This window comes from Ursus americanus, chromosome 30 (genome assembly GCF_024610735.1).
Source record: "Ursus americanus isolate L20-20 chromosome 30, mUrsAme1.1.p, whole genome shotgun sequence".
NCBI classification, from domain to species: Eukaryota; Metazoa; Chordata; class Mammalia; order Carnivora; family Ursidae; genus Ursus; species Ursus americanus.
The window spans coordinates 25,728,505-25,754,149 of record NC_142156.1 but is presented as its reverse complement, the minus strand read 5'-3'; the positions used below and the strand labels follow the sequence as shown (position 1 = coordinate 25,754,149).

The following is a 25,645-nucleotide window of genomic DNA, read 5'->3' as shown; positions in this document are numbered from 1 at the left end:
CAGCTGGGGGCTCTGCTTGCACCACATTAAAGGGCCTGGCTGATGGAACGACACCTTCTGGAATATTCCCAGTCGCAGTGACAGAGGGAAAGGTAGGTCTGGGGCTCCTGAAGGACAATGAAATGCTCCACCCTGAGAGCAGCACATACTCTTTCTGCTCACGCCTCATTGACCTCATCCACAACATTCCAGGAAGCGCAGCCCTATCATGCTCTTGGAAGGCGGAAACTAGCAATACTACTCACTGCAAACCACATGTGCCTCCATTTGCTTCTCCACCGAATGGGGATACGAATGCTTGCTTTGCATAGCTATTGTAAGGACAAATCAGATACTGGTCTAATGTGGCCAGCACGTGGTACCCAGCCCCTGGAAATGTTCAATTAAGTGACGCTTCTTATTTTATTGGATAAAGTTAGACCCCCCCAGATCATCTATCTCCTGGCCGACAGATCTCATGTGTCTTCAGGGCTGCTCAGTGCAATAATGAGACTGGTCTTGTTTCCCACCAAACCCACCTGGCCTGGCTGGGGAGAGTGGAACCCCTTTTTCCATGCCAGGCCCCTGGCCCCATGGGTGGTCCTGTCTTCAGCCATAGGAGCTTAAGGGGTGGGAGCTGGCATCACACTCTTGCAGTCGTCCAGGGCCTGCTTTCGGCACGTGGTCCACAGACCTGCAGCAGCATCCTGGGGCAGATCTCAGTCCATCTTGCCAGACCTACTGAAGCAGAATCTGCATTTCACTGGATCCTAAGATCGTGTGTGCACGTTTCAGTTTGAGAAGCTTTCCTGTAATCAGAGAGTCTCCCACGTTTGTGTGCATCAGAATCACCAGCGGGAGGTGATACTGGTTCCCAGACAACTTCCTTAGGGGCCCCGATTGAGTCGGTCTGTGCGGGGCCCAGGAATCCGCATATTGGAGAAATCCCAAGTGATTCTTGGGCTGTGGTCCAGGGGCCATTGAAAAATGCTGTTGTAACCTAGTGTCCCCTCTCGTGGCATCTGCTTCCACACCTGGAGTGACGGGGAGTTCATCACCTTTCACAAGCCAAGTCCCCTGTGGGACAGCTGTCCGTGTGGTGCTCTTCTTAGGTAAACTGAGCAAGCCTGAGCCCCACCAACTTGAGGCCATGACGAGGGTGATTTTCATGTTTAATGCCTCCATGTGTGTAACTGGAACACCTTAGCCATGCCCCTGTTCCTGTCTTGTTGAGTTTTCCTGAGTGTCCCCAGGATGTCCTGAGAAAAAAAGATGCAGATATTCCTCCACTCTGTTCTCTGTGAGAATGCAGTCCCATCAGCAGTCCTTGATTTCGCCAACAGTGCTAGGGCCTTACTCCCCTCTCCTCTTTCAGCCAAAACAGCCCCCCCCCCCAAATTCCCATGCAAGGAGAAGCTCTGAGGCGTCACCTCCTTTGCAACAGCCAGACTCTGAGTCCCAGTTCGGCTCAGTTTGGTTTAGCTGGGTCACTTCAGAAGTCAGAACTCTTTCTACAAGTGACAGAAACCCACTGCAGACTGGTTCAAATACAGAAGAAAATCTCAGCAGAACTGAGGAGTCTAGAGGTGCAGTGACTTCAGGCATGGTTGGTTCCAGACGCTCAGAACACAAATGTCTCTGTTTCTTCACCTCTTGTCTCTGGCTGCCTCCGTGATGGTTTCATTCTCAGGCAGGCCCTTCCTATGCAGCGGCAGAAATGGATCCCAGCAGCCACTGCCCTACATCCCTCTGGCTTAGGAACTCGAGCAGAGAAAAGAGTGTGTATCTCCCCGTAGTTCCAACGAAAGTCCCAGGGCTCGTTCTCATTGGCTCAGGTCGGATCACATGACCACGTCTTACCCAATGCCTGTGCCTCCAGCCTGAATCCTGCACGGGGTCGAATCAGCCCCATGCAAACCACAGAGAGTTGGGGAGAAAGTGACCCCAGAGCTGATAGGTGAAGTGGACGAATGGGTAGAAACAGTAGTCCCCCCAGAGTCCCCTTGGCTGGTTGGTTTTAATCTGCCCCCTCCGGGTAACGGGCTCCACTCCTCCAGGAAACGTGGGCTCTGTGTGGTCTTTTCTAAGTGTCCCCTCTTCCTCCACCTGCAGGGCACCGCTGAAGCTCCTCTGTGACAACATGAAGTACCAGATCCTTTCCAGAGCCTTCTATGGATGTGCGTACTGGCCTTTTTTGCCACTGTGGTCTACGGGCACGTTGATCGAATGCCTGTTGTATGGCATCAGTATTGGGGGAAGGAGCCCGGCTCTGGCACGTGAACCTCGGCTCCCCCAGTTCCCGGATGTGTCTAGTTTTAGTGAAGTTAGGCAGACTTCTCGGAGCCTGAACTCCCTCCACCAGGGACTGGGCATAAGTTTTATCTCTAGTTCTTAGAGAGGGCAGCCAACGATGGGGCTCCTCGTGGCAGGGGTTTGGTTGGTCACCATCGCATCCCCAGTGCCTGCCTTAGAGGGTTTGTTCTCAGAATTAAAAGAGAAGCCTGTATAAAACCCCTAGCACCCAGCATTCCATGTCATGGGTGCTCAGCGAAAGTCCGTTCCCCTCACCTGTGGGCAGAAGCAGAAGAGTAAGGAGAAGTTAAAAATTAAAGCTTAAATACAGGTATTCTGATTATTTCCAGTTAGCATATGAGGAAGCTAAGGCACAAGGAGGCAGAGTGACTTGTCCAAGGTCACACCGCTAATGCAGGACAGAGCTGGGACTCAAACCTAGGCCTGTCTGACCTCAAAGGCTGTTTTGTTTGTTTTCCTTCACTCGCTGTGTTGATTCTTAGCACGTTTTATTTTCCCAGCCTCCCAGCCTAGATGAGGGAGATAAATCGTGTGTATTATCAGGGATTCTAGAAAAGTGTTAATATATCCTGCGTAGGCCTGGGGAATAGCAGGGCCAGCCGTGTGCCCGAGTGCCTGGAGGGGCAGGGAGAGCATGAGCTCCCAAGAGCAAGGATTTTTGCCTGTTCTGTTATCACCCATCCCCAGTGCCTAATGCAGGGCCTGGCGTGGAGCAGGCCCTGGACGAGTATTTATGGGACCCAAATGGAAGAGCTTCCTGGAGGAAGGGTTGGGGGTCAAGAGGGATCTCAAACAATGTTATCGCATTCAGTGGCTTGTCCCTGGTGGTGGTTAAGAGCCCAGGTTCTGGTGCTGTGCAGCTTGTGATCAAATCCCAACTCTGCACTTCCTAGCAGTGTGACCTGGGCAGGAGACAGAAGCAGTCTGTGCCTCGGTTTCCCCGTCTATAATGTGGAGAAGATAGGAGTACCTGTTTCATATGGTTGTATGAGAATTTAGTGAGTTAAGTATGTGAGGTACGGGCAGCTCCCTGGCACGTAGTGCGTGCTTGTGTAAGTGTTAGTCACTCCCTCCTCCTCCCCCTCCTTTCCCCTCCCCCTCCTCCTCCTCATTGCTGGTAGGGGCCTGTCCTCAGGCCCCAGAAGGGTCCTCTCTGGGCCTTGATAAGGGAGAGTCAGAGGGCGGGGGCACAGGCAGAGCAAACACACTCTGGCATTTGCTGATTGCCTCTTGTGTACCAGGCACTGTGCCCTCCAGGTGCCCAGGGCAGAGCAAGTAAGGGGCAGCAGGTTAGTGGGAAACCCTTTAAGAGTGCAGAGCCATCTCTGAAAGCAAACTAGGTACATCTCCCAGGGCCTTCTTTATCCAGCTGCACTTTGCACAAGATTCGTCCACCTCTGCCATTCTCCTCCCTTGGGACAGATTGGAGGCACCCAGAGGCACAGCGAGCCTGTGGGGTCACTTACCACCTCCTTCCTGCCGCCCCTTCCCGGCCTCTGCCCATGGATTAAATACCTTGGCTTCTGGCAGAAATAATGTCACCCTGGCCCAGGCTAAGAAAGGTGATCGGACGTCTCCAGGCTTACCCAACTATTAAGCAGTCAGGCCAGCAAGGGATTTTGCCCCTCAGAGCCCCTTCCTCGCCTGGAAGAAAGGGATGGTGGGACTTTCTAGGTCATGAGGGTTCACTGGGATTGCGGGCGGGGCAGTGCTTTGAGATCCATGAGACAAGGCAAGGTGGGTTGGGTGGTGGATGATGGCCCTTTCCCTCCCTCCCTCTCCAGGGCTTGCCTACTGCAGACACCTGTCCACCGTGAGGACCCACCTGTCAGCCCTGGTCAATCACATGATCGTGTCTCCAGACTCGCCCTGTGATGCTGGGCACGGGCTGACGGCCAGGATCTGGGAGCAGTACCTTCAGGACAGCACAGTAAGGCTTGGCCTGGCTCGGTCTGCAGTGGGGCAGACAGAGCCTGTGGGGGGACCGTCTGGTTATCTGAGCAGTAGACCCACCTGCTTGTGAGGACTTGAGGCTGTTATGACACCTTTGGGTTCTGCATACCCAACGCAAAGGCCCTTCCCTTCTTGAGAGTTCCAAGACCCACAGCCCACTTCTGCCTGTAAGGGTGAGGATCAAGGAGGATGGAAAGTACATATTCTCATCTAGAAGGAGTAAGAATGAATCCATCACCAAGCATTTATTAAGCACCAGCTGTATGCTCAGTGGTGCAAGAAGTGCTTTAAGTCCCCAGCAGGAAGGAACTTACAGCACAGTTGAACTACTTAGAGTGACGGAGGTAGTGAAGTCAGAGGAGGCAGCTGGGCGGAGGAAAGCCCGCCACGTGCCCCTCTGCCTCAGGGCCAGAGAATCCTCCCATTAGATATTTCACCCGGAGACAGATTTCTAAGATTTTCTTATCAGAAGGCAAATGTCCCCACAAGGAAGGTGTTTACGGTGGAAAAAAGCTTCACGGTCGGAGAGTTTGGGAAACAAGATGAGTCAACTTTTCTGTACCCTGCAGCACTTCCTAGAACCTTGGCTAGGCTGATACACTTGCCGGTCTCAAGAAACGGGGGTGGGTGGGATGGGGGGGGAGCATATGGAACAATCCCTCAAATGTGTGGGGCCACAGGGACCTTTGTTGGAAAAGTGCCTCCATGGCTGGTGTGGAAGGCAGAATCGATTTCGATAGACACTAGTCTCACTGCCGCCAGCAGCAGGCTTTCAGAAGAGAGACCTGATTTCTCCACGCGGGACGAACGCGGTGGCTCAGTCCGCCGGGTGCCTTCCCACCCGGGCCCTGGGGAGGGCCTGGCTTCGCCACGCTGGGGAAAGGTGCTATCCTGTGTATTGATTTGGGAATGCTGGGGGACTCTGGGAGAAACAAACTGGTTCCCAAACCTGGACAAACAGAAGGGTTATTTTTTTTTTTTTTGGCCAAAATTAGCTGTTTTTCTGAACAACAGGAGGAATGCCTGCTTACTGGGACAACTCAAACAAGGAAGAATGCAGGTGTATAAAACGAAAATTGTTTAGTTACCTTCTTTCTGCCACAATGCGTTCGTTCTGATCGCCTGAGTTAATGAATAGTGTCAGTTATGTAGAGACCCTAATGTATATTTCTGGTGCTTATACATTCATAGATATGTCTACATAGATATGTCTGTAATTCTTATTTTTTTAAAATGAGGTGATGTTATATTTGTATTTTAAGCAACAATTTCAGTTTATATCAAAGACGTCTTTCAGGGGCGCCTGGGTGGCACAGCGGTTAAGCGTCTGCCTTCGGCTCAGGGCGTGATCCCGGTGTTCTGGGATCGAGCCCCACATCGGCTCCTCCGCTATGAGCCTGCTTCTTCCTCTCCCACTTCCCCTGCTTGTGTTCCCTCTCTCGCTGGCTGTCTCTCTCTCTGTCAAATAAACAAAATCTTTAAAAAAAAAAAAAAGACGTCTTTCAGATCTGTAGGTGAAGTCCTAAATGCTAGCACCTTAACACCTCACAGATGAGTAGCCCATAATTTATTCAAATCTTCCCCTAATGATAGACAACGGGGCTCTTTCTCTTTTTAAAAACTATTTCAAACAGTGCTCCAGTCAACATCTTCATAAGCACATACCATTCTGCCTAGTGCTTTTATTTCAGGGGTAGATTCCTAGAAATTGATTGATACGCATTTAAAATTTAAATAGATATGCCAGCTTACTTTCTCAAAAAAGTCACAGTGTTCATAATCCCCGGGGGCCTGGGAGAGTGCACATTTCCTGAGGAATTCGAAAGATATAGACTTCTGGGCTCCACTCCAGTGTTACTGATTTAGCATCTCTGGGAGTGGAGCCCAAGAATTTATATTTTTTGGAAGTTCCCCAAACGCTTCAGTGATCCCCCCAGTTTGGAAGGTACTAGTCTAAGTACAAGTTGGTTGATCAAATAAATTAGTCAAAAATGAAAAATTTTCGTCTAACACTTTTGCAGTCCTTTCACAAATGGGCCGTATTTTTACCCTTCTTGGTTGCATTGTTGTATTAGGGTGGACTGAGCAGCAGTATAACAAATGTCCCCACTTTTTCAGTTGCTTGACATCATGGGGTATGTTTCTTGCTCCGTGAGGAGTCCTAGGTGGGCATTCCTGGCGAGTGGGCATTTGTCCTCCCTCCAGAGGTTCAGGGGCCTTTCATTCTCATGGCCCCACCATCCTCCAGGGTTAATGGGGGGATGCAGAGTCTGAAGGGAGTACACTTGCTCCTTTAAAGCCCTGGCCTGGAAATGGCTTATAGCACATCCTGCCAGATCCCATTGGCCAGCGCCTCATCACGTGGCCACACCTAACTGCAAGGGAGGCTGGGAAATGGAGTCCAGCTGTGGGCTCCAGGACCCAAGCAGGTGGCTTTTTAATGAAGCGTTTACAGCCTCGGACACAAATAGTTCTCGGATTTTAAGCAGCTTTGACAAGGCTGTCTGCAGAATACAAGTTAAAATTTCCAACAAAGACAAAAGAATGGCTGGTTTTGCCATTGTGGTTGGGTACATCTAAGACGTGCATTAAGATGTAAAATCAGTGGGATGCCTGGCTGGCTCAGTCAGTAGAGCATGTGACTCTTGATCTCAGGGTTGTGAGTTTGAGCCCCATGCTGGGCATTGAGCTTACTTTTAAAAAATGTCACATATGCTTGTAATTTTGGAATGTAAAGAGATAGGAGGAAACAGAACCCTACTACCCTTCAGAGTAGCTTTCTAGTAGTCATTGGTACTTTCCATACACACACACACACACACACACACACACACACACACACACAAACATGAACAGATTGGGCCTGCTGGGTGCCCAGCATGACTAATTATAACTGCAAAGTCTTTGCCTGAAAGTGAATTTTTGAAAAGAGAGTAAATCTATTGGACAATACAGCAAACAGTTGTTAAAGTCGTCTTAGTGTGCACAGGAGTCATAGTGCATGAAGAACCAGCTGGAAATGTTCATTTGGGATTGATTTGCTTTTAAGCAATTTTCTTTGAGCTGAATCAAGGTTAATAACTTTGAACTCATGCTGCCATATCGACACAATGCACAACATCGACTAAAAATTCAGTAGAAATGTTCGTTCATTCTATACTGACCTTTTGGGATTTTTTGCAAAAAAATGGGTTCACACTAGATATGTTCCGCCTCTTGGGATTTTTTTCCACCTAATAATACACTTTGAACATCTTTTTGTGTAAGTTCTCACGGATGCGCGTCCTGCCCTTTCTCCTCCTGCCCTTTCGATGTGGTGTTCCCATGTAGGGATCCGTTGTTCCTCCGTCAGCGGGCAGTTGGGGGTTTTCCCATATGATGCCAGGATGGCTGTCCCGGTACACACAGCTTTGCTTATTCACAGCATGATCTCTAAAGGCCAGGTCTGAGAAGTAGGGCTGCCAGGTCACGGAGCCCTCCTTCTGGTTTTCTGTTGACCAACCCTTTACTTCCTGCCACCTACCACAGAGCTACGAGGAACGGGAGCTGCTACATCTCATCTCCTATGGCGGCATCCAGCCAGAGATCCGCAAGGCTGTGTGGCCCTTCCTCCAGGGCCACTACCAGTTCGGGATGACAGAGGCAGAAAGGAAGGAGGTTGGTTGCCCCTGATGGGCAGTGGGGTCTTTGGCAGCAAAAGGTGGGGCTGGGGGTGCTCTGGTTTCATGCTGGACCAAGATGGGGCAGGGGAACGTGGGGGAGCCAGGAAACCCCAGGGCGGGGCTGTCCGGTAGAAATACAATGCAAGCCACAGATGCCATTGCTTAAAATTTTATTTTGGGAGATAATTATAGATTCACATAGTTACAAGAAATAATGCAGAAGGGTCTCGCATATCCTTTATCCAATTTCTCCCAATGGTAGCATCTTACAAAACTATAATACAGTATCACAACCAGGGCATTGACGTGTGTGTGTGTGTGTGTGTGTGTGTGTGTGTGTGTGTGTGTACCACCCCAGTCAACATACTGAACACTTCCGGTGCTACCAGGGTCCTCGTGTTACCCTTTTTGAGCCCCACCTCCCGGCCTAACATTTGGCAACCACCAGTCTGTTCCTCCTTCCTGCAACTTTGTCATTTGGACGATGTTGTAGAAATGGGATCATGTCGTATCTAACCTTTTGGGATTGACCTTTTCACTCAGCATAATCCCCTGGCAGTCTGTCCTTTCTATGGCCAAGAGTTCCATGGTGTCCCACGGCCTGGGTGAATCACAGTTTGACTATCCATCTGTCGGCGGATAGGTGGGTTTTGTCCTGGTTTGGGCTATTACAAAGAAAGCTGCAGTGAACATTCGTGTTTTCGTGGGAGTGTAAGTCATCATTAAACGCTCAAGGGTACAATGCTGGGACGCACACTATGCATGCTTAGTTTTGGGAGAAACTGTCCAGCTTCTGCAGCGGCTGAGCTGTGTTCTCTTCCCACCCGCAATATCCAAGTGAGCCACACCTGCACCCTCCCTGGAGTTTTGGTCTCGTTGCTGTTTTTTACGTTAGTCACTCAGACAGGTGTCAAGGAGGTTTCATTGTGGTTTTAATTTGCATTTCCCAAATGGCCAGTGACAGTGAACATCTTTGCACACGCTTACTTGGCATCTGGGTATCTTTGGTGAGGTGTCTGCTCACGTCGTTTGTCCATTCTCTAGCTGAATTGTTCGGGTTTTTACTGTTGCATTCGGGAGTTCTTAATACACTCCAGATATTCCTTCTCTGTTGGATAAATGGTTTGCAAGTATTTTCTCCCAGTCTGTGTCTTGTCTTTTCATCCTCTTAATGGGGCTTTTGCAGAACAAATGTCTAAATTTTTTATGAGGTTTAGTTTACCAATTTTTCCTCATGTACATTGAGCTTTTGGTGTCGAGTCTAAGAACGTTTTGCTTAGTTAGCCCTAGATTCCGAAGATTTTCTCTTATGTTTCTTTTCTCAAAGTTTTATAGTTGCACGTGTTACACTTATGTCTGTGATCCATTTTGAGTTCCTTTGTGTATACAGGGAGTGGTTGAGGTCGGGGTTCATTGTTTGCCTTTGACGTCCAGCGGCTTCAGCCCCATTCGACAAAATGGCCATCCTTCTTGCACTGAACTGCTTTTGTGTCCCTGTCAGCAATCAGTTGGGCCCGTTAGTGTGGATTCCCGTTCCGTTGCATTGGTCTAATGCTACCCTGCTGTGAGTCGTCTCCAGCCGATAGCACACCGGGGCACCTACGTTGATCCTGAGTGTTCGGTTAATGCTTTAGTAGTCCTGTTTCAGAAAGTAGAAAGGAACAGATGCCCATAAATATTTTTACAAATGATAAGTTCACAAGAAGTTGCAAAAACTGTGACAAAGAGGTCCTGCCGTACCCAATGGAAGCATCGCCTAGAACAGTAGCTCATTATCAAAACCGGTACGTTAGCGTGGGCACCATAGAGCTCCCTTGACTACAGGCCTCACTAGGACTTCACCAGCTTCTGCAGTATCTCGTGTGTGTGCACACGCGTGTGTGTGCGTGTGTGTGTGTGTGTGTATGGGTAGGTCTGTATCATTTTATCAAGGTGAAAGTAATTTTAATAATACATTTTATTTAACCCAACATACCCAGTATATTACCATTTCAGCCTGTAGTCAATATAAAAATTATCGAGAGATTCTGCATTCTTTTATTCATACTAAGTTCTTAAAACCTGGTGGTATTAACATTCCATATCCGAGTACCACCTGTGCTATTATACATTTGTCAGTAAGTTGACTCACTATGTATATAGCTTATTTAAAAAGATATTTGGTATCCCTGCCATCAATGGAAAACTGACATGACTTGCGTAATAGAAGGAAACCATAAAAACAAATAGGATATGACAAAAGGACATAATTCAGTTCCACGCAGATGCCGTAGCCTGCCTGAGGCCAGCTCTCTCTTTGTCAGGAGGGGGTTTCTGAAGTGTGATAGGAGGTGTTCAAGACACTGTAGCACCAGACTGACCTTCCCCGTAATCTGAAAAGTTAAAGGGGAGCTGAAAATAGAAATCACACCGTGATTCTGTATGATAAGACCCCATGCCAGTGAACTGTCTGAAATCGTCTCGGAAATAGCGGGAGGCCCCTGCCACACCTCACCCCCTTGCCTGCTGGGCTCCCGGTGAACAGGAACAGCGTTCTGGTGTGCCAGGCCCTGTGCTTGGGACCGGGGACCCAGCGGTGTGTTAGACGAGGTCCTTGCCAGGTTAGTGGGGGTCGTGCAGAGTCCGATGGAGGCAAACCCAGGGTTGTAAGAGCGCATAGGAGGCACCTCTACCAGGCAGAAGGCTTACCTGCTCTCTTTCCAGGCCATGGGGGTGAGGCAGGGCCTCTAGGAACAGGGGCCAGCCAGAGCTAAGCCCAAGGGGAGACTCGTGCATAATGCAGTGTGTGTGTGTATCTGTGTGGGGAGGGGCGGGAAGGGCATGGTGGACATGGTGGCTGGCACATAAAGGACAGGAGGGTGGGGGGTGACAGTGAGAGGTGGGGCTGGGGAGGAAAAAAGAGGAGGCTGCTGAGGGGTAAACTCATAGGAGGGGCCAGGCTGGGACAAGCAGGCACCGGGAAGGAGGCTGCTGGGGTCGTCCTGGTGCAGGGTCATGGAAACCTAGCCTAGAAAGGCAGTGGGAATGGGGAGGTATGCTGGGATGAATCTTCTGGAAGTCCGTGGGAGGGAGGACAGGCCTTGGGCAGGGTGGACCCTGAGTCTCTCTCTGGAAGCCCTGAATAGCTAAAGGATTCCCCACCCCTCCCAACCTGGACACGGAGCAAGCTCCCTGCCTTCTGTCTTCATGCCTGTCCACACCCTTACTTAGATCAGCCTGTCTGTCCCGACTTGTGTCCAGAGGCCGGGCTGATTCAGAGCCTCGGTTACCCAGGCCGTGTATCAGGAACAAGGCCAGCTACCCTCCCATCCGCTGACATGCCACAAGGGAAATGCTTGAAATCTGTAGTCCTCCTGTAAGTAAAGGGAGGGGTCAGTTTTGTTCATCTTTGTATCCTCGGCACCTGGCCCTGCACAGGGCACGTGGGAGGCCCTCAGTAAATGTGGGGGGGGGGAGGGTGGGCGGGTGGTGGAGTGGGTACCTGGCACATTGTAGGTGCCTCCCGAATTAGGGGTGAATGAGTGAATGAGGAAGGAGAGAAGGTAATAAGAAAGGAAAGAAACAGTCCTCTCACTTCAGTACGCCCTGGGCTTAGTATGCTCCCTGGCTCCACGGATATTTGAATGTGTGAATGAATGAATGAATGAATGAATGAATGAATGAATGAATAGGAGGGAGGAAGGGAACATTGAAAGAAAGATGCAGCCTCGCGCACGTTTGTGTACCCTCAGGGCCCAGCCGGTGCCCTGCACATAGTGGGTGTCCGTTGGATGTCCATGACATCTGGGGTGTCTCTGGGGCTCAGGCTCCCAGGTCGGAGCTGGCGTCCTCGTCTGGCTTGGGCTGGCTCTCCCCAGGGCTGACCTTGTCTCTGCCCCGGCAGGTGGACGAGCAGATTCACGCGTGCTATGCGCAGACCATGGCCGAATGGCTGGGCTGTGAGGCGATCGTGCGGCAGAGGGAGCGGGAGTCCCACGCGGCTGCCTTGGCCAAATGCTCGTCAGGGGCCAGCCTGGACGGCCACCTGCACCAGATGAGGCACAGGGACGCTACCATCAGCAACGAGGTGATGGGCGGCACCCATCTGGGAGCACGGGGGTGGGGGAGGGGCGGTAAAGGCAGGGATCTGCTCCGCGTAGCTCTTGTAGGGACGGTGACGGCTGTCTGGAGCTGTCACCCCTAGCATGTGGGTGGGAGGTGACCTTGGAGTTCGAGAGACCTGCATTGGAATCCAGCCTCACCATTTTCTGGCTGCGGGGCCTCCAGCAAGCACCTTTACTTCCGGGCCTCAATTTCCACATCTGTTAAAGGGAACACCCACTGGCATAGGGGAAGTTTGTGTGCAGCTCACGTGAGATCGTGCATACAAAGCGCCTGGCACAGCGCTCGACTTTCACATATTCGGCACATGCGCGCTGAGCACCGCGTTCTGGAATGTCGGGAACGCTCCCGTGGCCACATCACACCTCTCCGCCCTCACCGAAGCGCCGGCTTGGCAGCCCAAAGAAGGAGCTGAGAACAAGGTTAATTCTCTTCCCCAGCGAGGCACACTCATCGGGTTGCCAGCAGTCACGCTGCACAGCATAGCAAGCGACCACCAAAAGTCAGTGACTTCTGACAATGAGCCCTGAATGTGTCCTCGTGGGTCTGGCTCAGCGGAGCACTTCTTTTTTTTTTTTTTTTTTTAAAGATTTTATTTATTTATTTAACAGAGATAGAGACAGCCAGCAAGAGAGGGAACACAGCAGGGGGAGTGGGAGAGGAAGAAGCAGGCTCATAGTGGAGGAGCCTGATGTGGGGCTCGATCCCATAACGCCGGGATCACGCCCTGAGCCGAAGGCAGACGCTTAACCGCTGTGCCACCCAGGCGCCCCAGCGGAGCACTTCTGAGTGGGGCTGGCAGGGCTCACTCTTGCCCGCTGTCAGCGCCTGGTCCGCTAAAAGGTTTCTTGATCTTCGCTGGGCTCTCTGCCATGTCTGGGGTGACCGGGATGTGCCCCACATGTCCCATCGTCCAGCAGGCAGAGCTGGGCATGTTCTCATAGTGAACGCAGATCATAGACAAAGTGGAGATACACGAGGGCTGGTTAAACGTCTGCCCTGGCAAGGTTGCTCACATCCCCGGGCTGCCGCAGGTCCCAGGGCCAAGCCTCGCAGCCGAGTAGGCAGGAATGAGAAGTTCTAAGGGCAAAAGCATGTAGACAAAGGAATAAAAAAATCAGGCCATTAGTGCCAACCAGTCACTGGGAGTTGAACTTAAATAGTAGGCGGAAGTCTCAAGTACAGGGCAATTAAAGGTAGGGTTTTGCGGTTGCAGGAGTGGGAACTGGGGTCCCCTGGCTGCTGTGTGGCCCTGAGGCTCCAGGGAGCAGAGGGATACCCCCCCCCCCACTCTCATTGTACAGATAGGAGGCTGAGGCCCTGAAGGGACCTGCCCAAGTCAGGAATAGAGATGAGGCCGCACTTACAGAATCCCTGCCTGAGCTGAGAGCAGGGCCCCAAAGCCGGGATACAGCCTCACCCCTGCTCTCTCGGCCCCTTTTTCTATCAGTCCTCCCAGAGCTGCAGTTCAGGCCGCCAGCATGTCCGCCTGCAGAGTGACTCCAGCAGCAGCACACAGGTGACCTTCCAGAGGCCCCGCCCCTTCCCCATCCTCCCCTTCCCCCACCCACCCTCTCCCTCCAACCTGGAGTAAAGGGATGGGAGGTCCATCATCTATAGGTCACCTAGGGTTTATTTGTTTTAGCTTTTCATGCTAGCATTAAAAATGGAGTTTTTAGGCACACAAGTAATATATGAATCTCTTCTCCCTGTAAAAAATTAAAGTATTGCAGAAAAAGCTAAATTTGGCTTTGATCATTCCTAATACCCACTTGCCCTCCCTAGAAATAGCATCATTTTGCTGTGTGTGCTGTCAGACCCTACTGATTGCCTGTACGTACACAGAAATATGTACACGGTATATAGAGGACATATTGCAATGTTTGGTAATTTTTGAAAATTTCTACATAAATGCCATCATGTGTGTTGGTCCACAGCTTTCCATTTTATTCAGTGAAATGTTAACTCGTCTCATGTGATATTAAATAAAAAAGCAAAGCCCCCAAAATAGGTGTACTATGTCACCTCTTGCATAACAAGAGGGAATATTAATATTAATATACCTATTTTCAAAAACAATGGATGAATAAGCCAGAAATGAATCAGAATGGTCGCCTGCAGGAGTCAAGGGAGGGCTCAGGAAAAGAAGCTACATTTCCCTGAATAGCCCTTGTTTCCTAGTTCCAACTTTGGAGTTAGGGACATTTTTTTTTTTTGCATAATTTAAAACAGTTGAATCTAGAAGAAATTTTGAAAAACCAAAAACGTGATTTTAACAGCAAATCAGATTGGTGACATAAACACACAGAGAAGAAATACTTCGTGTTCCCTTGGAACATGGTCTTACATCCTTGATAGGATCTGACCTCAGGACACAAAGAACCACAGAACAATCTTTGAGATGTATCCTGGAGGCTTTTCCATGGTAGTTCATACATTATCAAAGTACTTTTGAAAATTAATCCGTAACAGCCAAGCACGTGGATATACTATGCTGTTTCTAGCCTGTTCCTTCTGTTTTTAACCAATTTTTTGCTTTAAAAACTATGTGCCTATCATTTTGTGTGATGAAAGTTACGCTCCTTGCCACTTGAATTCCCTAGTACTCTCTCCTCAGGCAATTTCAGTGCTTCCTTATTTCTGGATTATTCTATGCATTTCCATGCAATAGGTCACTTTTTTTATTTTTCACAGCGGGAGCTTGTATCATACCTGGTTCCACCCCATCCTTTTCCCCAACTGTATAGTATTCCACGTGCATGTTCCATATTTGAACCAGTCCCCTGCTGATGGATATTTAGGCGGCTGCTGGAACCAGGCCACAGGGGACATTCTCTGTCTGTCTGTTTTTGTGCACCTCGTCTTCAGGTGTTTGAGTCTGTGACAAAGTGGAGCAAGTCGAGGCAGAAGGCAGGTTGGAGGAGAAACAGCCCAAGATCCCCAATGGGAACCTGGTGAATGGCACCTGTTTCCCAGACTCTGGCCATCCCTCCTCCCACAACGTCTCCTCGGGCCTCTCGGAGCACTCGGAGCCCAGCCTGAGCACAGAAGACAGTGTCATGGACACCCAACAGAATGCCCCCCTGGCACTTCGGCCTGGGGACAGCAGCGTGGAGAACGGGCAGAGCAGTGAGGCCACCACCTCCTGGGATGAGGCCCCCCATGAGGAGCTGGCCATGCAGGACAGCCTGGAGAGCGACCTCCTCGCCAACAAGAGCATGGACGAGTTCATGTCCTTCACCGGCAGCATGGACGTGGCCCTGCCCGTGGAGGGGGCTGCCATGGAGGGCTGGGGGGGCGGTGAGGTGGAGAAGCACAGCCAGGTGGACAGTGAGGACAAGCTCTCAGAAGAACCCGAGATGGAAAGTCTCTTCCCCGCCCTGGCTTCTCTGGCCGTGGCCGTTTCTGCCAACAACGAGGCATCACCCGTGTCCTCCAGCGGCGTCACTTACTCTGTAAGTCACCAGGATTCTCCTCCACTCCGTGTTCTCACCTAACAGCTGCGGGAGGGTGGGCGTGTCCCACAAGCCTCAGTTTCCCAGCACGACCTCTGCTCTGTTACATTTTCCCAGGCACAGAGGCTGCACTGGAAAAGCCCCTTTGGGAGGGAGGACAATATCATACCAGGCTCTGCTGTTCAAACCACCCCAGGTTCAATCCCAGCTGAGGCACGCCACTTCATGTCTCTGAGCCTCAGTTTCCCTATCAGTCGAGTACCTTCTCTCTTGAGCTGTTCTCAGAATTAGTGAGTCCGGTCCTCCATGCCTGACATGCGGTGACCTCTCAGTCAATAGCAGCCTTGAGGATGAGTATCTTGGCGTACGATCAGGTCCAACGTCCTTTAAATCCTCAAGTTTGCTTTCTTGCCAGAAGGTCCAAGCCAAAGGATGTCAACTGAACGGGAGGTTTTCGGAGCCAGGAGTTGTGTTTCCATTTTCCTTTGAAGAACTTGTTATTTCTATCTAAGATACACATGCCCATAGTTTGTAGAGTCAAACAGACAAGGCTGAATAGGAAATCAGAAGTGCCCCCCACCTGCCCCTGTGGAGCCCTCCCCAGAGGTCATAGTGGTTACTTACTCTGCCCAAGTTATCTGGTGTTTACCCCTGTGTCCGTAAATAACATACTTGTATTGCTACTTCTTGATCTTTTTTTTCCCCTTTTTTTCTGCAATTCCAGACATTCCACACCCACACCCTCGCCCCATAAGTGACACCTTCCCATCCCCATCCATCCACTACAGTTACAATGATTTCAGTTAAATGGCTCTTGTTCACACTCGTATAACAACAGAATGTATACACCACGTAGGAAGCACTATTTCTTTTTCTTTCCTACAAAAACAATTTTGTTTTCCCCGGATGCATTTTGATTTCCTTATCTCTGTTGTCTTTTCCTACGTTTGCTACGTATGGGTCATCACTCCATGCCCCCAGCCTCCGCACTCTGCCAGTTTTCTAAATCTCTCCTGGAACACTGCGGACACATGAGGTTTTCTGTTCATTTGTATGTCTCGCGAAGTCTCTCCAGTGGCCTTCCCCGGTCCACTGCTCCCAATGGATAGCTGTCATCTTAGATTTTTCTCCACCTGTACATGGAGGTTACTTTTGCTTTTGAATTATGCACCTGTGTATGTTGTAAATCTGATTCAAAGCTGTTAATTATCCAGAGAGATCTATTTTACAGTTCATCTGACACCTTGATTCAAAACAGGCAGCTGTCCTTGAGAACCCAAATGTTAGTTTTTCTTCCGGGGTTCCCTTACCAGGGATGGGGCTTTTGAGGGGGTCCCACCTTCATGCAGGAAAGTCTCTTATTAGATTCCTTACCTTAGGGGAGAAAGACCCCAAAACCATTCAACCCAAGCTTATGTTTTGCCAATTTGGAAGCTTCCTTCAAGGCAGAAGCCAGATTTGGTATTTTCTTGCCTTTCTGGGTTAAATTTTGGCCTTGGAATGTTCCGTATTTTTCTTGCCATATCATTGGACCTTTTCATCAGGTGGGGTCAAGGCAGTAAGTCCAGCATATGGTGGGAACCAGACTCCCGCTCGCTTCCTCCCTTCTTCCTGTCCGGTGTTCAGTGGGGGAGGGTCGCTGCCCCTCCAGCTGGTTATAACCCTCGTCCACTCAACGGGGACCATTCGTCTGTGCACCTTAGAGAATTGTTCTGTTTTATAGAAGGGAGAAAAGCTAAAAGAACTTCCATCCCACAAAGTGAAAAGAGGCTTTCGGGGGAAACAACAGAAACGAAATCGAACACCCACCTGGGCCAGGGAGAGGACATGCTTTTCAGTGGCAGCAGGAGAGGGCGAGGAGGGAGGAGGGAGAACCCTTGGAATCCCACCTCTGGGAGGAGTTGGGGTGTAACTGTTCCTTCCTCCCCGTCCCCTGGGTCTGCAGCCGGAGCTCCTGGACCTGTACACGGTGAACCTGCACCGCATCGAGAAGGACGTGCAGAGGTGTGACCGCAACTAGTGGTACTTCACGCCCGCCAACCTGGAGAAGCTGTGCAACATCATGTGCAGGTGGGGGGATGGGGAGGTCTGCGGGGGGGGGGGCGGGAGGGGTGGCAGAGACGGGGCTCACAGGGAGCCCAGCCGGACGGCAGCCTCTGCCCCTGGCACCTTGCCCACCTGGCGTTTACACCAGCCCACGCTGACAATAAGATAACAATCCGAGCAATGATCACAACAGGGAGCATTTATTAAGCACTTACTGTATACAGGCACTCTCCTGAGCCCTTCACTAAACACTGTTTCATCTCGTCCTCACAGCAAGCCCGTGGGGTGAAGTGTTACCCCCGTCCACAGGGGAGGAGATGGAGGTTGAAGGCCAGCGCTTTGCTCCCGTCCCCCAGCGGGCAGTTGGCTGAGCAGGAGCTCGTACTCACGTCTCTCGGGCTCCAGAGTCTTGTGCTTTGTTTCCTTAAGCCAAGACCTGGAGCCTCTCATTACTTTTCACTACATACTGAATATTTTCTTTCTTAAAATAAGAAGGTAACTCAGGCTTATTAAAAACCTCAATCACCCAGCGAAACCACAAGTTCCTAAGGTCTAAAGAGAAGCTGCTTCCCTCTCCAGTCATAATGCCCCCTCGCCTAGAAGAAACTACTGCTAACAATTGAGTAAACATCCTCCCAAGCCATGTGTATATTTATGTGTAAATAACATAATATAGTGTGTATTATATAATATCACATGAGTACATATGTGTTTTAATGTTTTTTTATTTTATCTATATGGGATTAATACTCTGTCTTCTACGAATTGCTTTATACACTTAATCATGCATCGTGGGCATCTCTCCAGGCTGCTCTAACTCAGGGTTAGGGCTATACTAGTGTAGCCCACAGGCCAAATCCGGCCCACCACTCGTTTTTGTAAATAAAGCTTTATTAGAACCCAGCCATGCCCATTCGTTCGCATAGTCTCTATGATTGCTTCTGCAGAGTTGAGTAGTTGAGACAGAGAACGCACGGCGTGCAAAGCTGAAAATAATTATTATCCGGACCTCTCAGGAAAGGTGTGCCAATCCCTGCTCTAACTCATTTTTATTAATAAGTACTATCCCTTAACTATTCTATTTTACAGTCTCCTAAGCAATCATTGCCTCTCAAAATTGAGTTGAGGAGATACAAATATAATGAACTTTAATATAGTATGTTACATTAAAATGAAAAGGTGCTGGGGAAGAAGGAAGGATAAACCAACCTTTTCTGGGTTATGGCCTTGGAAGAAATCATGGAAGGCCTCACAGAGGAGGTGACATTCAAGATGGCCTTTGACAAAATTAGGAGAGACTCAAGAAACCACTTGGCATATATGTACTCTGTGGTGAGGCCACCTGGGTTCAGATCCTGCCTCTGCCATTTATTATTAGGTGTATGACTCTATGCATGTCACTTGTGTCTCTGGCCTCAGTCTCCTCATCTGTAAAACGGGATATGATAATACCTTTCTCATATGATTATTTTGAGAATTTCATGGTGTAATACATTTTTAGTGGCTGAGTATACAGTAAATGCTCAGTAGATATTAGTTATTATTAAGGGGGCAGATGGGAACTCCAGGCACAGAACTGCTAGGGCAAAGCACAGGGGCATGAATGTGTGCCTGAGAGGAGGAAGTACCAGGAGGTGGTGGGGCTGTGATGGGGAGGAGACAGTGAATGCCGTGTACCCCCAGCGAAGGGGTTTGCATGTTGTCTTGTCATAGTGGGGGGCCTGTGAACATGTGGTGCTTTGAGTTGGGCTTTAGGAAGGCCATCGTGGTGCCTGAGAATAGGATATTTGAAGCGTGTCAGATGGGGGAAGGGAATGAAGGTGGGAGCTGAAGGAATGAGTGGTCCAGGTGAGGGGTGGGGAACTGCGTCAGGGAGGAGGGAGAGGACGAGCGGGTTGGAGAGACAGGTCGTGAGTGCCATCCTTGGGCCCCTTGTCTCTCTTGAAGCTACATCTGGCAGCACATTGAGATCGGCTATGTCCAGGGCATACGTGACCTCCTGGCTCCACTGTTGGTCATCCTGGATGACGGTGAGTATGTCCTCCCCACTCAGGGCCAGGGGTGCAATTTTCTCCCTACTGCAGAGGAGGGGATGTGAACCTCATTTTGTGACTCCATGGAATGGGTCAGTGCAGGTGCTCAGAGGACCTGTTGGTGACCACACCAAGGTCCTAGTAAAATAAAAAGTTCGTTCCACATTAGCCAACACTTATCGCCAGGTGCCCAACACCCCGCCAGGCCTTCGCTAGCCACTGATTGTACAAACGTGAATGGGAACAAAGAAAAACCCAGGCCCAGATGTCTTCACTGGTGAATTAATACCAGTTCTTCACAAACTCTTCCAAAAGGTAGAATAGGAGGGAATACGTTCCGACTCACTCTATAAGACCATTCCTTATATGAGGACCCATTGGTACCTTGATACCTATACCAGACAAAGATGTCACAAGAAAAGAAAACTACAGACTGATGTCCTCTATGAATATAAAGACAAAAATCCTTAGCAAAACACTTGCAAACTGAATCCAGCAAGATATAGTAGGACTATATACCATGGCCAAATGGGATTTATCCCAGAAACGCAGGCTGGTTCAACGAATGAAAATGAATCCATGTAATTCACTATACTAATAGAATTAAGGACAAAAATGACATGGTCATCTTAATTGACGAGGAAATGGCATTTGACCAAATCCGACACCCTTTCATGTTAAAAACACTCTACAAACTAGAAATAGAAGGAAACTTTCTAAACACGATAAAAGGCACCTAAGAAAAACCTACGGCTATTTCATACTCAATGGTGAATGACTGAATGCTTTCCTCCTAAGATTAGGAAAAAGATAAGGATGTCCACTTTTGCTACAGAAGATTCTAGTCAGGACAATTACGGAAGCAAAAGAAATAAAAGGTAGCATACTGGAAAGGAAGTAAAACTATCTATTTGCAGATGATGTGATTTTTTCATATAGTAATCCCAAGAAATAAGAAAAAAAGTATTGGAGGGGTGCCTGGGTGGCTTAGTAGGTTAAACATCTGACTCTTGATTTCGACTCTGGTCGTGATCTCCAGGTTGTGAGATCGAGCCCTGTGTCAGGCTCCACACTGGGCATGGAGTCTGCTTAAAATTCTCTCTTCCTCTCCTGCTTCCCTCCCCCCCCCAAAAAAAAAATATTGGCGCTAATAAAAAAGTTCAGCAAGGTTGGAAGATACAAGATATATATACAAAAGTCAGTGGTACTTCTATACACGTGCGTTGAACAATCCGAAAGCGAAATTAGGAAGGCAATTCCAATTGTAATAGCATCTTAGAAGATATTTATGAATAAACTTAACAGAAGAAGTGAAAGACTCGCAGGTTCAATTCCAGACTGCTGTGATACAGCAAATATTGCAATGAAGCGAGTCAAATGAATTGTTTGATTTCCCAGCGCATATACAAGTTGTGTTTACACCACACTGTAGTCTGTTAAGTGTGCAGTGGCATTATGTCTAGAAAAATAATGTACTTACCTTATTTTAAAAATACTTTATTGCTAAAAGAAAAAAAAAATACTAACCATCATCTGCGCTCCCGGCGAGTCATAATCACTGATTACAGATCACTGTAACAAACACGATAATAATGAAAACATTTGAAACAGTGCAGGTATTACCCAAATGTGACACAGAGACACAAAGTGAGCAAATGCCGTTGGAAAAATGGTGCTGATAGACTTGCTCGATGCTACAAACCTTTAATTTGTAAAAAAAAAAAAAAAAAAAAGCGGTATCAGAGAAGTGCAATAAAACAAGTATGCCTATATACCAAACCTGTAAAACACTGTTAACAAAATTAAAGATCTAGGGACCCCTGGGTGGCTCGGTCAGGTGAGCGTCTGCCTTCGGCTCAAGTCATGATCTCAGGGTCCTAGGATTGAGCCCCATGTCGGGCTCCCTGCTCATTGGGGAGCCTGCTTCTCCCTCTCCCTCTACTCCTCCTCCCTGCTCACGTACTCTGTCTCTCTCAAATAAACAAAAGCTTTAAAAAAATTAAAAGATCTAAGTAAATGGAAAGACATGTCATGTTTGTGAATTAGAAGACTTGGTAGTGTTAAGACGGCAGTACTCTCCAAATTGACTAGAGTCAGTGTGATCCCTATCGATATCCCAGCTGCATTTTTTGTACAAATGGACAAGCTGACTCTAATGCGGATAGCATTTCGGTGGAAACCTGGCGGTGAACTCCAGGTAGTGCATTCACCTCTCCGGTTCTCCCCCACCCCTGCCCCCACCCTGAACAGGGCCCCAGAGCTGAGTGCCTTTGCACTTGCCCTCCTCACCTTTTGGAAGGCTGTTCCTCTTCTTCCCAAAGGAGCAATCTCTCCCGTGTGCTACCACCTCTAACAAAAAGTGAAAATAATTATTCTGCCTGTATATTTAGCTCCTGTATGCAAAATTGACTCGGGATCATAAAAAGCTGCCTTTCTCTGCCGAGGCCTGTAATAAACACGTGTTGTACATTTCAGAAATCAGACGGGCCTGCGCTTTACTTCTGACACTTTTGGCTCTGCTCCCTTGGGCAGGAATCTCGGCCCCCTCACCAGTTTCTTTCACCTCCACGCAGTCCCTCCCCTGGACGTGGCATGAGTCTTTGTGGCAGTACATATGCCGATTCCTATTCAGTCAGCTTTGTGCCTGGAAGGTCAGAGGACGCCCTTCTCCTACACCAAATCCCAATTCCCCACCTGCGCTTAAGGGCTCTGCGTGGTCTGCTTTGTGCCTGACTTTTTGAGCTCAATTCGGACTCTTCTTCTCCTGGGTTACCTGCTCCTTTGGCCTTCATCCTGTATGTGGGGCATGTCAACCTGTGCCTCCTTGTCCCTCTGCTTGGGAAGGCTCTTCCTTTGGACCATTTCCCTTGTGGTTACGAGATGCATCAACTCACACATCACACCTCAGAGAAGAGATGGTATCCAGCCCCCCGCCCCCCAGTCTTTGAGAGTGGTGCAGACACTGTCCACCACACCACCCTTCATGAGCTCCGCTTTGACTCCTCTTACTTACTTGTCTGCTTTTTGCCCTGTCTCCCCCATTGGGTGGGAAGCTCAGTGAGGTCTAGTTTAGTTCACGCCAGTGGTGCCTGGCACATGGCCACTCAGTAAACTCTAGTGGACAAATGTCTTGTTTCTCCAACTAGATTGTAAGCTCTTGAGCAGTGGGACAGCTTGTCCTTCCTTTGACTCCTTCTCCATAGTGCCTGGCACATAGGAAGTGCCCGGTGAGCGCCGCTTCATAGCTTGTTGAATGTGGTTGACTGTCATTTAGGGGACAGCGACTGAAGAGGAAGGCATCTAGAGTCACAAGTTTCCAAGTGCCGCTGTAAATGTGCTCTCACATGCTATGTAAACATGGGGAGCCCGTGACATGGGACAAGCTTTGATCTGGATTCTAGTTCCACTGCTACCACTAACCAGCGGGCATCCTTGGGCAAGTTTTTTTACGTATTCTTCAAGGGAGCAAGTCCCCTAGACCCCCTCAGCTCTCACCCCTGTGAGTATGGGAGTAAAGTGAGGGGCCACCTAAGGCTTCCTCTCAGCTCTAAATTCTGACCGCCATCCTTTGAGGCCAGGACCATCCCCAGCATCAGGTGGTTTCCGCTTGGTTTTTTGAACATTTACTAATATCCATAGCTTAATCCTATGCAATAAGAGGCGTCGTTCTTTCCAGGACAGACAACAGGTGCAAAGGTCAGCGGCATAGAGATGTCACTGAGAAGTTGGGTCGGAGGTGTAGGCAAGAGGAGGGCCCCGTAGCTGGAGAACGGAGGTGGAAGGCTGGGTCCTGCCCTGCGGTTTCTTGCGGGTTGCTCCCGTGAATGCTTGAAACGCGAAATGCGCGTGGTTCATTTGTGAGAACTGGCCTTGAAAAGCAATCTGGTGACGGAGGTGAGGAGGGCAATGAGTGGGCAAAAGTTGAATTTTGCAATCAAGTTAAATTCCAGGCCTCGTCGTGTACAGCTTCAACACACCCTCCACAGAGGGAAAGGAAAAGCTGATTCGCGAAATTGTTCCAGTGAGCGCTTGGGCTGATGCCCGCCGCCCCCGCCTCCCCTCGCTGCGCACGAATTGTGGGGGCTTTCTAGATGGCTTTAGGACATATCCCTTGTGAATGGCAAATGTGTATATGAATAAAAAATGAGTCGGGCACATGCCCAAAGCTCGTGGGGGGACGGCGGTGCCTGTGCACCTTCCTCAGCTGCTCGCACTGGCGCCTCTGCTGGGTCCCACCTACACATTTCTCTTCCCTGGGCTCCGGGGCTAATCTGAGCCGGGGCCCCGCCGGGGACCGTGGTCGCAGGCCACAGTGGGGAGCTCTGAAAGGGTTCTTGTGAGCCTTCTATCCAGGGTGCTGGGTGCCCCGTGTGTCCACCGAAGGCACCGAGGCGCGCATTGCCCCCCCCCCTTTCTTTTTCCCTGTCAAGTCACTGCAGCTCTTTTGAGTGCTGTGCGCCTCGCCTTCCCCACGGAGCACCCCAGGCCCCCGCACTGGCACTGGAGCTTGTGTGCCGAGGGTCCCGACCCCCGGCCTAACTTCTTGGTCCCCTTGGCAGGAATGTGCTGGCCCTTCTTCCGGCTGTGGTCAGAGTCCGGTCACGCCTAGATGGTTTCTGTGAATCCTGGGCGGCCGCCTACACCGCCTCCCAAAGCCGGGTTCCTCCCCCGACCGCTGCAGCCGACGACTTCCACGTTCACAAGCCCCGAGTGGCCAGAACGGCTGCGCCTCTTTTTGTAGACTTACCGGGGGGATGCGTGTGCTCGCCTGGGCCGGCAGCTTTGGTCGCTGCCAGGGCGCCATCAGGACTGGCTTCCTTTCCCTTCCTCGACACGTTCAAGGTGCTGAAGCCACGTGGCATTTTTGCTGGCGTCCACACTGTGCTTAGTGAAGCGTCCCTGAGAAGGGAAGTTACCTCCCGTTTGAAAACCATCCCAAACTATAGCTTGAGAGTATGGGAGGTTGATATGAACTTTATCTAAGAATGTTCGGAGCTTTTAAACAAATTAACTTAAAAATAAAATTGACTTTCTTTAGAATTGTTAAGTTGAGAAAAAAGTTTAAGCGTGTTACTACGTGTCAGCCAATGAGATCTTCAAGATCAAATTTTTTAGATGGATTGTGCCTGCTCATTATGCCAGGTATGAATGTTTGGGGAGTTATCTGTGTTTCTCATCATTTTTAAGCCTTGATCTTTTGGCCATTATACCTTTATTTGGGCACATGACGAGCCAGAACTTTTGTGGAAAAGAGCTCTCTGGAGAAGGTTTCTGAACCAAAGAGCCGTTTACCCACGTGTCAATTGCTTTCTCTATTCACAATAGTACTTGAGATTGGTTACCTTTCCCCCAAGAGGGCGCCTGGGAGCCTCAGGCAGAAAGGTGGTTAGAAGTCTGCTGAGGTGGGTCTGGTCCAGACGCACCTTCATGGTGTTCTGTTTGACAGTGTATAGCCTCTATGCCCACACTTCTGATGACAGGGAACTCATGACCTCTGAAGAGGGACAAGCACGTACTTGGTGCTGGCAGGTGTTTTCCTGAGCCCAAGTGCGTCTTCTCATACTTACTCTCTCCCACTCTCCAGATTTACTTCTTCCCTTTGGGGCCCCGTGGAAGTCAGTCCTGGTTTTTAGCCTGGGTTCTCTAGAAATCAAGGCTGGAGGCAGAAGGAAGAGGGAGCAGGGATAAAAAGGAGGGCGGCAGGGGAGTCCATAGCAGGGAACTTGCCGCTGTTAATCACGACTGATGCCCCAGTCCACGGGACCGTGCCTCTGAGGGGCCGCCCCAGCCAAACCCTGAGATGTCCCCTCGGCAGTGAGAAAGGGGAAGAATCCAGGTATTGGGTCTGGTCTCACGCTGGGGGTCCAGCTCCCTTACACGCCAGGCTCCACCCACTCATGTGACCTCCCCAGGGTTGGGGACAAGAGGCACGTGGGCAGCACCACTCTTAAAGTTCAAACCAGGACCCCTTTGAGAGTGAAAGGGACACGTGAATTATGTCTAAACAACAGGCGTAAACTGGGGCTGGTCTGGGCAAACTGGGATGCATGACCATCATCCTCAGAGCCCATGAAGAGCAGGATCCGGGACTCATGAGGCCTCG

The 25,645-nt window shown here is 49.7% G+C and overlaps 1 protein-coding gene across 1 annotated transcript in view; it reads left to right on the top strand.

Annotated features, from left to right (window-relative positions):
* The window catches only part of LOC123788119 (small G protein signaling modulator 1-like), a 28,366-nt gene extending 4,215 nt beyond the window's left edge, over window positions 1-24,151 (top strand). Inside the window, 10 exon segments of the mRNA XM_087857170.1 lie at window positions 2,092-2,156; window positions 4,077-4,222; window positions 7,774-7,902; window positions 11,791-11,973; window positions 13,459-13,527; window positions 14,877-14,886; window positions 14,889-15,463; window positions 17,409-17,533; window positions 19,457-19,539; window positions 23,973-24,151. Of these exon segments, the coding sequence (XP_087713296.1) occupies window positions 2,092-2,156; window positions 4,077-4,222; window positions 7,774-7,902; window positions 11,791-11,973; window positions 13,459-13,527; window positions 14,877-14,886; window positions 14,889-15,463; window positions 17,409-17,533; window positions 19,457-19,539; window positions 23,973-24,151 (1,564 nt within the window).
* Window positions 24,152-25,645: the final 1,494 nt, after the last annotated feature.